Consider the following 12,050-nt stretch of genomic DNA (forward strand, 5'->3'; position numbering starts at 1 on the left):
TGTCTTAAATTTTTATTTGACACGGCCGGAGGATAGGGCTCAGTCCGATCAAACTTTAAAAAAAAAGAAGAGAGAGTGATAAATAAATAAAAAATAAAAATAAAAAAACAAACAACCCCTAAGATTCAATAAACAAATCAGCCATTAATACAAATACAATTATGACAATCTTGGGTAGTGGCGAACAGGGAAGAGAGTGAGACGTATGGTTGAAAAAAGATAAGATCAATCTTGAAGGATTGGGAGAATGATCTTGTCACCTCTCGGTTGCCTCCAAGACCACTGGACATGGCCAACTGATGATGTTGTCGATGATGGATTGGTATTTCTTTGTTTTAGGGGTTTTGTTTTTTATTAAACAGAAATAAAGTTTTTGGTGTTGTTTTGAAAAAGGATCACGTTAAAGTTTTAAGCCATTAATTTGTGTAAAATAAAATAAGGCAGTACTAAATATGTTTTTGTTGCCAAAATTAATATTATAATAGTCCAAAAACAGAAACAGTAGAAAACAAAATGCATATCAAACGGATTGTAGTATTGCTTTTGGGTTAACAGGATAAATATCAAGCATAGTGATGGACCAGGCCATTGGGGCTCCTGGGTTTGGTCTTTGACCATGTAGTTTGTTATTTTTGGGCCAATGGCCTTGATCCAGCCCAAGCTGGGGATGCTGTATTTTTGTTCATATTTATACAATTGCATAACATTTCCAAAAAAAAATAATAATAATACAGATCAATATTATCTCTGTTACGGCGTGTTTGGTTACCAGGAATAAGACTTGTGACCAAATAACTGTCCTGTAACTACTAGGTATTAGTTTCATTGGTCTATCTAATTTTTACATGTTTTGGGCTTCAATGGAGCCTCCTTTTTTTTTTTTTGTTCTTGGGAATGAGCCCTTACTGTACATTAACCTACATACATATATATGTTTAACCTTTCAGAGAAAAAAAATAAATAAAAATAAGAATTGTATTTTTTTTTTTTTTTTTTTGTATTTTAATTAAATTTAGACATATTGGACCTTTATATTTTTTAAAAATAAATGACATGTATGGTGGGTCTAATTTATATTGGTTTTATTTATGAATCTATAAGAGAAATTGAGAAAAATATAATTTATTTTATATAATAATAAATTATATTATTATTTTATTGACGTGTATGTGTTTAATTTTTTTAAAATTTGTTGATTCGTTATGTCCGTGTAGTGTTATATCCATGTCCTGTGTCCGTTCTTCTTAGAATCTTAGCTACTCAGCCTTTGGTTTGGAGGAGATGAAAAACATAATTCACAATTAAGTGGAATATGTGGTGAATCTAAAAGAAAATATATAACATAAAATTATATCTTCAATATAGAAAGAAGAATGTAGAGATGGTAGATAGATCTTATTATTCTCTTAAATCCAAGTACATTGATATAACAATGAACAATCCTTATTTATAGCCAAACTTTAGTCAACATCCTTAGTGCACCATTAACGAAGTGCATTTACCTCTTATTTATTGCACTGCATTTAACTCTTATTTATTGCGCTGCATTTAATTCTTATTTATTGCACCATTAATTCAACATTATACTATTAGTGGACACCACATATATATAACACTCTCCCTTAAGGTCCACTACACAACACTAAGAATATGCCTCGTTAAAACCTTGCTAAGAAAAACCTAGTGGGATAAAAACTTAGCGAAGGGAAAAAGAGTACAATATTCTTGTATATATGAAAATGGTATTGTATAGGTTAAAACTGTCTCATTAAAACCTTGCCAAGAAAACATAGTGGGACAAAACCTGAGCGAAGGAAAAAGAGTACAGCATGCCAATACCTTTTCAATTTGGTGCTCCCCCTTATTGCTGCATTAGTTCAACACTAAAAGTCATTGAGTTAACGCATTCCAATATTGTATACAAACCTTTTGAACGTCGTAGTTGGTAGTGCTTTAGTGAACATGTCTACTAAATTTTCATTTGAACATATCTGCTAAATATCAATATCACCATTCTTCTGACGTTTATATGCATAAAAGAATTTTGGTGAGATATGCTTGGTATTGTCACTTTTGATATAATCATCTTTCATCTGTGCAATGCATGCAGCATTATCTTCATATAATCCTGTAGGACTATATTTTATTGATGAGAGACCACATGCTGTTCAAATATGCTGGATCATTAATCTCAACCAAATGCATTCTCTACATGCCTTACGAATTACGAGTATTTCTAAATGATTTGAAGAAGTTGCAATCAATATCTGTTTTATAGATTGCCATGATATAGCGGTGCCACCACAGGTAAACATATATCATGTTTGTGAATAAGCTTTGTATGGATCAGAGAGATAGCTAGCATCTACATATCCAATTAACTGGGAGTTTGATTCTTTTGAATAAAACAACCCTATATCAATTGTACTACAAATATATTGTAATATATGCTTGATTTAATTCCAATGTCTGTGGGTTGGTGCAGAACTGTATTTTGCTAATAAATTGACTGAAAATGCTATGTCCGGCCGTCTGTAATTTGCAAGATACATAAGAGCACCAATTGCACTGAGATATGACACTTCAGGACTAAGGAATGCTTCATCATCCTCTCGAGGACAAAAAATATCTCTCTTGATGTCAAGTGAACGAACAACCATTGGGGAGCTCAATGGGTGCGCTTTATTCATATAGAATCGCTTCAAAATCTTTTCTGTATATGTTGACTGGTGGACGAGGATTCCACTTGATAAATGTTCAATCTGCAAACCAAGACAAAATTTTGTTTTCCCGAGATCTTTCATCTCAAATTCTTTCTTTAAATAAGTGGTTGTCTTTTCGATGTCATCCAATATTCTCATAATATTCAGATCATCAACATATACTGCAATAATAGTAAAACCATATATTGACTTGTTAATAAAAATGCATGAACAAATATGATTATTCACATACCATTCTTTTATCAAGTACTCGCTAAAACGATTGTACCACATGGGCCCAGATTGTTTCAATCCATACTAGGATTGTTGTAATTTGATCGAGTACATACAATGTAGTTTTGTTTCAGGTATTTGAAATCCTTCTGGGATTTTCATATAAATATCACTTTCCAGTGATCCACATAAATATGTCGTTACCACGTCCATTAGATGCGTATACAATCTTTCTGTGATTGCCAAATGTATTATGAATGTAGTTGCATCCATCACATGAGAGTACGTTTCATTATAATTAACACCAGGTCTCTATGAGAAACCTTGAGCTACCTGTCGGGCTTTATATCTTATAATTTTAGTTTTCTCATTACATTTTCGTACAAATATCCATTTGTACTCAACAGGCTTTACACCCTCAGGTGTTTGGACTACAGGTCCAAATATTTCACGTTTAGCTAATGAATTTAGCTCTGCCTGTGTTGCTTCTTTCCATTTTGGCCAATCATTTTTCAGTTAACTTTCTTCGACATTTTCATTTTTAGGTTCCGGATCCTCATTATTTATATGAAGAGAAATTGTATATGAGAATATGTTGTCCCTGACAACTTCATTTATGTTCTATCTCTTCTTATAATTTATTGAGATCTCATTGATTTTTCAAGTACCTTTGCAATATTATCATATTTAGCTAACTTGACTTCGTTAGGTCCTTGGGCCTCGTTAGGTCCTTTTGCCACATCAAGGGCATGTGTTTTATCAACAACAACTTTATCATTGTTAGCTAATTGGGTCTCTTCAAGAGTACCATTTTCATCATTCATCATGCACTTTGACATTTACCTCATTGTATCATTTTTAGCTAACTGGGTCTTTATAAGAGCACCCATTTCATCATGCTCTTTTGCATGTACCACATTAAGTGCCTCTGCCTCATCAAGGGCTATTTTAGCATTGTTAACTAATTGACTTCATCAGGAGCACCTATTTTATTATGCACTCTTTCTTGTACTTTTCACTTTCGTAGAACATAATCTTTTGCACCGACTGGTATATCACGCATACTTTTAATGCATTTGTAATACTGACAATATGTCCCATTAGAACTTTAATTCTTCCTGACATTTTATCAACTGGCACACATGATGATATTTCTCTATGTCAGTGAGTGTTTGCAACCTTTTTGAAAATGATCATTTGAACTTTTTGTTCATATTTCTTTGTACAATGATCAAATATATAATTTCAAAGTATTCCAAGTAATATCATTTAGCATTTCTGATCTTACCCTTTCTTCCCCCTCAAGGTGAGAAAATAATCTTATTTAAATGATAATCAACACATCGTGCAATAAAGACAACTTATAACTGGAGATCAATATATTTCATAAGCAAACAATAGAAAAATTTACTGTGAATATAAAATAAATAAACATGCTATTAGTGATATAATAATATGCATAAAAAAATAAAATTTATCTAATATATATTTCTTAATGGAAGTGAGACAAATTATATTTTACATTACCTTTATTTTGTTACGGAAAATCTTTTCAATAACGAAGGATTGATGGTCTTACTGTCCACAAAACATATATCCTTACGTTGAGTTAATGTAATTTTGTGCAGGTCCTTGCCTACAAACTTCATTTTAACCTTGACATAAAAAAAAATAAAACATACTTCATAAAATAGATGATAAAAGGAAGTATAAATAAGCAGTATGGATATTACTAATCAAAAAATTAGTTACCTCATAAAAGCTGAAATATTCACAAGCATCATGTAAAATTCATTTATATCTTTGTCCCATTTTCTTAGATTGTGACTTAGTAAAAATCAATTAAATGCTTTAAAGCATATGGTAAGAATCAAATAAATACTTTAGAAACAGATTGTGCAACCTTTTCCTCTTCGATGTTACATTGATAATTATTAATTTCACGTTGATCAAATTTTCATTAACACACTGATCAATTTCACATTGATAACAAGCAACACGTGCTATAAAGGTCGAGGCAAATTCTCCCCTTTTGCTTGTTTCATATTAATGTGGTCCCATCTTTAAGGATACAATATGAAATTATAGTGATAACCTCCATGGCGTTGGTAGTTAATTCTACCATGACTATATCCACGACCATTGACACTGTTAAATGAGCAGATTTCGCTTTAGAAATCGTTTTCAATCTAGTGGTATTGGTAATATCTCAATAAAAACTCATTATTTTACTCTGTCACAACGATATCAGGTTTACATAAATCCATGCATTCAACATGATCAGTAGAGTATCTCTTTGTCAATATATAACTTTCAGTAATACTTACTCCACATCAAGTATTTCATGAATCTACACTCTTCGCGTGATAAGTGGATGATATATTCTTTTTAACATATACTCATGAGTAATTATTTCTCTACGTTATCTCAATATAGCTGATTATCAACAAGGCCGAATTATATTCGTCAATAATTTCATAATCCTGCAACCACAGTTTTATCCACATGCTGAGCTTTTTAGAAAGATTACAATACTTTATGATTTTTACCATAAGATAAGTGGTTTTATACCGTGAGATATTCAATTTTCAAGTTATCATGAATCATTACTTTTGTGCAATCCTGCAAGGACTCTTGATTTCTCAATTTATTTGTAATCTCAATATCATAAAATGTATCTCATCAAAAATAATTATGCCTACAATTTCTTGGTTCTTAGTTACTTCGAACGGTGATCCATAATCCCCATCTAAATTCACAGTAGTTGGGCAAATTAGATATCGCTTTAGTTCATATATAACGAGTCAATATCTAATATCACATATACACGTTCCACCTCTTGCTTGTTTTTGGTCCAAATATGAAATTCTTAATGATATTTTGACCAACTATATTATCAAGCCTTTGTCATGTCACAAAACATTTTCTAAATTTGAATGAATCATAAAAAACACTCAATAAATTATTAAACAAAATGTGGTAAAACCTTACTTGAATTAATGAAATAGTAATGATAGTAAAATCGGTCATAGAGCAATAAAACAGTAAAAACCAACCTTATTGATTACGTACACAAATAGTATATATATATGCTTAGTTGATTACAATATTATGTAAATAAATTTGTTAATAATAGAAACGTTATAATTGATCAACTAATATATAATTCATTAGAGATAACTAAAATATTATTCATTAAAGATCAATATATAAACAAATTATCTAAGTAAACAACATTTGCAATATACGCATATTGATCTATATATATAAATATATATGATAAGGTAGGTCTTTTATGTTAGCCACTTAGATTACTTTATATATCACATATGAAATGTATACATATATAATTCATGCCCAGTAATAATAACTCTACTTATACATGCTTCATATAATTATATGGACAATGCACTAAACATATTAATAGGGAGTGAATCCCATATATATCTATAACAACTATAACACAAAGTTGGATTTAATTTATTTTCGTCGGAGAGAAAAATGGGATTTAAATTCAAAGGTTTAATTTGTCCATTAAGGGAGAGAGGACTACAATGGTTTGGGTCATTAATGGCACATTACTTTTGTCACCATCACCAATCAGACAAGGCTACTAAATTCATGAACAACCATTGCCTTTCAACTCTTCTTGACCAATCACTCCATTTCTGTCTTTCTCTCACCTACACATATATATCCCCTCATAACAATATATTAATATATACGTGTATATGTCTGTACAAGAATGAGAATTGATTTAATATCAACAAATCCTTCAAATTATGAAAATTTGGTGAATCCAATATGTAAAGATAAAAGCACGATATATTTTATCTTAATATATACTATCAATTGCCGTTATTAATGAGAAACAATTAATACTTGATGGAGTAATGGTAGTCCATATTGAAGAAGTTTCATGATCAACCATGGCACTAAGTACCTTTGACCTCTCTTCTTCTCTACTTCCGATCTCTGTTGACCTCTCTCATCTCTACTCTATTGGCTATTCTTTGAGGTAAGAAAGAAAATAAAATTTTCTCTATTGTGTTTAGAGAAGCAAACAAACCCAATAATTTATCAAAATTATTTAGGAACAAAAAAAATTATCAAAATTAATATCACAAGCGAGATATATGAGTTGAGATAAAGAGAGGGAGCAAGAGCTTCTGGTTCAAGTCTCAGTTGGTTAGAGACTCGTGCTGATAACGTGTTGTGAATCTAAAAGAAAATATAGAACATAAAATTATATCTTCAATATAAAGAGAAGAATTGTAATACCCCTAATTTCAAAAGGGATAAAAATGGAATTTAAATTTTATTTTTGTGCATTTTAAATTGATTTTGTATCTATATGGTTATGTCTCCAATTGTTTGTTTATTTTAATTCATTGTGTTATTTTTTAATTGTTTGTTTATTTTAATTAAGGGTGTAATTCTTTATTTGTTTATTTATTTTAATTAATTGTGTTATTCTTTATTTAGTTTAATTAAAATTAAGTTAGTTATTTAAGTTCAATTATAGTTTTGATAGCAATTCAAGTATAGGCGGCTGAGTATTGTAACCTAGGTTGCTCTATGGGCCGACTAGGATTTAATTAGGGTTTTACTCTAATTATATATGGACGGGGTTCTGTTCTAACATATATATAGAGAATGTTAGGGTTAGCAAAACTCTTTGCACGTACCTATAAGTTAGAGAGAAAAACAGAGAGTTTAAAGAGAAGGGGATGAAGGTTTTGGCACAAGGGATTTGGGCTGGACCAAGGATGATGGTTGAGGGCTATTCGAGGGTTAGAACCCGAGTAGGAGAGTCCTTGACGGCAGTCGAGATCGCCGGAAAAACTTAGAAAGACGGCGACATGGTTTCATCCAAAATTGTAAAGGCAAGTTCTTTTCTTCCTCTCTCTCTCTGACTTGTGTTCTGTGCACCTAGGTAATCTCTAGGGTTAATTAAATTATAAATTAAAAACTTACATGTTAATGGTATGATACTGATAATCTGTTTAGGTTGTAATCAAATCTATTACAGAATTTGTACATCTCAGTTTTCAGTTTTCTTGGAAAAGCTTGTTAGTCCGGTTGTAATTTTAGACTCTAGGGAATTAATTGAGTCTTAAATTGATCTTGCATGATTATTATATGCTAAACTTGCACTATCTGTTGACTGAGAAATTGGTCTGAAATACATTCGTTCTTAATAGTTCCAGTTTTGTTCCTTAAAGCATGATCAGTTCTGTTGTAACTTGGTTTGCTGTGCTTGTTTTTATTTACTTTAAACCAACCATGGAGATGTTAATGGGGGTTAAAAAGATTCTTAGAATCAGTGTTAAAGCCAAACAAAAAGGCTGGTAGAGGTGGAAAGTGACCGAAAGCAAAGCAGAGAGTCGCAGGAATTGCAAAGGTTGGAGACGGCTCTTAGAAGGGGAGAGAGCCGGCTCCATGGAATGAGGGAGCCGGCTCCCTCATCTTTTCTAGGTAAAGAGCCGGCTCCATGAAGTAATGGAGCCGGCTCAAGGCTCTAAAAGAGCCTGCTCTTCCCAAAAATTGAGCAGGCTCTCTTGTAATTTCATTTTTGATTTTTTTTTTTTTTATTACGAATTACCTGCTACTGTTGGAGGGTTGTGAGTCTGGGACTGAGTTGGAAGTAAACTGAGGTGTTTAACATGTCACTTGGGTGTTCTTAATGGTTCTCAGTGCGTGGTTATACAGGTAGACAAGTAGAATGCATAATACGGAATTAAACCTATTTGCATGCGATTAACGGATGGAAAAGATTTAAATTACTTAATTCTAAATTAGTGATTTAATTAGTATAGCATGAATTTAAAACTTGTTTTAAATGCACATTAAGGTCTTCTAGTGAACAGATTTGGTCCTATGCATGTTTCAGATTTTGGTTGCTAAACTACTCTGTTATAAATCTGTAGTTTGCATGGTTTTGAACGAAATGATATTGTAGGATTTAATTGTGGTAATATACACACTGTTAAGCAATTAACTGGATTTTGGCTTGGAGTTGGATTATGGTTTTGGAGGTGGTTGTTGGAATATTAAACTTTACATGGATTAACGCTTGGTTTTACGTTGCTGAAATACTAAATACTATTCTGCAATGATATGGATGGTTGGTTTTGGACTATAAATTACGTGCTTATTATTTATGCCTTGTAATTTACTTGGAATCATATATTGGATTATAATTGCTGAATTCTTATATTAAATTTGGTCAATTATTTGGAATTATGTATTGGATTTTAATTGCTGAATTCTCACATTAAAATTCTGTCAATTATCTGGGTTTGGTTTTGGATTGTAAATTACTTGCTTATCATTTGAATGTTGTAATTTACATGGATATAGAGGATTGTATGCACCGGTATGGGACGGTGGCATACTAGGTATGGTTTAGCTCAAAATGCTAATTCTTACCTTATGGATTTTAATTGGAGAATAGTTTTACCTGTTCTATCAATTATATGGATTTTGTGGATTGTATGCACCGATATGGGACGGTGGCATACTAGGGACAGACTGATTCAAAATACTTAGTCCTACCTATTTTGGAAAGAAGGGTACGAATTATAAAAACATAATTCTCCTTATATTTCAGTCTATGCAGTTGAATAAACTGAACGACTTACTGGATCTCTTATATAAGTCTGTGCAGCTGAATAAACTGAACGATTTATTGGAGTTCCTGTGGATGGATTTGAATGGACTTTAAATATATGGTTATGGTACCACGAGATGAGCTTGAGTCTCAGACTCGTTGGTTATGACGCGTATATGCAGTGGATGCGTAGCTAGCTATAGTAGGTTGAGGTGTACCCTGTTAGGTCTATGTACTCATGCCCACCTTTGGGTGCGTTTTCGCATGTTGTCTTCTATTCAGGTTGAGACCCCTATTGTAGTTCAGTGAATGTCCCATAGTGTGGATATATATATGTATGGACTAGATAGATATTGTGAGGTATCTACGGTGTATCTGCGTATCGGGTCACTGTATGGATTGCAGCTAGATTAGAACTTGCTCGTGGGCCTGACCCACTCTTTTATTATTCTTTACAGGTGTTCGTCAATTCCAAGCTGCAGAGCTTAATCGTGCTGAGCAGATATAGTTGTTCACTCCACCGACGACATTGGAATATATTTTGTGTTTAGACTTGGGTTTTGTTTCCAGTCTTTTGAGTTCAGTGGGTTATTTTAGGGGTCCACTGGATGGATTCCCGAGTTGTATAAGTTGGAGAACGATATGTGTTCGTGGTGAATCAGTTGTATCTGAAATATCATATTTATCAATGGAGTTATTTATTCTGAGGTTTTCAAATATTGGATTACTCTTTTAGTTTTCATTTCAGCAAATTTTATTTATCTCTTTTAATATAATTATTCTGTGTTCGATTATTGCTAATTGGTTTGATATCCTCGGATAATTGGGCATGGGCCTGGTGAACCCGCATCCGAAAATCTGGAGGTATCACAAGAATGTAGAGAGAGGAGATATATCTTATTATTCTCTTAAATCCAAGTACATCGATATAACAATGAATAATCCGTATTTATAGCCAAACTTTAGTCAACATCCTTAATGCACCATTAACCAAGTGCATTTACCTCTTATTTATTGCACCGCATTTAATTATTATTTATTGCACCGCATTAATTAAACACTATACAATTAGTGGACACCACATATACATAGACATATATATATATATACACATATACACACATATATATATATACACATATACACATATATATATATATACACATATACACACACACATATATATATATATATATATATATATATATATATATATATAACAGAATCAACTACAACTTGTGATTTTAGTACCTGCTTTCCAAGGGATAGAAGACTAGGCCCATTTCTTAATTGTCAGTGGTCCACCTATACTCTTTGGTTAAGTGGTCTTCCTACCGCTCCAATTAGATAAGCCGTACACAAAATTGTCGGTGTTTACCCATTACAGGGACAGTCCAGAAATAAATTAATTCAGGCCCAGTATGCTTGTTTCTCCCAAATATTGCAGTAAAAGCCTGCTATCTGGATTAAACGCGCGAATCAATCATAATTATGATTATCAAGGTGTCGATCATATTTGATTCTTGAATCATACAGGGAGTAGCATAATGGTTTAATTCTAACATAAATTCACCTCCAACCTAAATACATTAACTTACAAGTTAATTTTTAGAGTCCGAAATACATTAACTTACAAGTTAATTTTTAGAATCTAAGTTGCTTATGCACCAGATTAGAAATACATATTCGATGCGCAGGGTGCACCAACTCATTTGGAGAGCAAACATCAAAGCAGTTTTTTGCTCAAAGAAAACTAAATACTTTGAAAAATAAAATGGTGCCCAGGCTTTTACAAATTCAATTACTGAGAAATTGAACTTTTACAGCAACCTCATCACCCCACTACATTACAACATATCTAATTAAGTAATAATTTCAAATGGTATGAAAATTAACCATGTCACCAAGTTACCTCCATCCATAGAACCAGAAAATATTCCTTTCAAGTGATTCGGGTTCTTTGCCATACATGATACTGCATCTATATGACCGTCCATTGCCCCAATAAAAGGTCTTGCAAATATCTGATGACTCATAAAACAAAATAAAATCATGATGTTACACACACGCATAACTGAAGGAAAAAATAAAAAATAAAATAAAACTAAAAATGGAACAATTTTATTCAAAATAAAATTACCTTCTCTAATTTAGCTGCACTAACAGCCCGAATGTATTCAATCGCCTTCTCTTGAGTTCGAAGCTTGGGATCAAAATTATGAAAGACCCTCTGATCCAATTTTAAATACAACACAAAATTATACTTTTAGTGAAAGCGTAATAGAGTATATACCAAATGCTATGTACAGAGATAGGGAGAAACTATGAAGTTTAAATTAGCAATCACCTGAAGATCCTGACTTCGTTCACGAGTACATTCATCTGTTGAACGTGATATGACTTTGACCTTCATTCGGTCTGTCTCTAGGGCTTTGAATACGAGTGAAGGAAAGAGAGTATAGAGGCCACAGTGCCAAAGAAGTAAAAGCCCTAGTAAGAGA

The 12,050-nt window shown here is 32.3% G+C and overlaps 1 protein-coding gene across 1 annotated transcript in view; it reads right to left on the minus strand.

Annotated features, from left to right (window-relative positions):
* LOC132308916 (uncharacterized) overlaps positions 1-12,050 on the minus strand; it is a 31,535-nt gene extending 19,485 nt beyond the window's left edge. Inside the window, exons 1-3 of the mRNA XM_059807215.1 lie at positions 11,897-12,050; positions 11,690-11,779; positions 11,462-11,573 (exon numbers count right to left, since the gene is read on the minus strand). Of these exons, the coding sequence (XP_059663198.1) occupies positions 11,462-11,573; positions 11,690-11,779; positions 11,897-11,962 (268 nt within the window). The 5' untranslated portion in view covers positions 11,963-12,050. The remainder of the gene's footprint in view (positions 1-11,461; positions 11,574-11,689; positions 11,780-11,896) is intronic.

The sequence above is a fragment of the Cornus florida genome, unplaced genomic scaffold, assembly GCF_030987335.1.
Source record: "Cornus florida cultivar Cherokee Brave unplaced genomic scaffold, ASM3098733v1 CherokeeBrave_3.0.0_Hap2_Chr05, whole genome shotgun sequence".
Lineage (NCBI taxonomy): Eukaryota > Viridiplantae > Streptophyta > Magnoliopsida > Cornales > Cornaceae > Cornus > Cornus florida.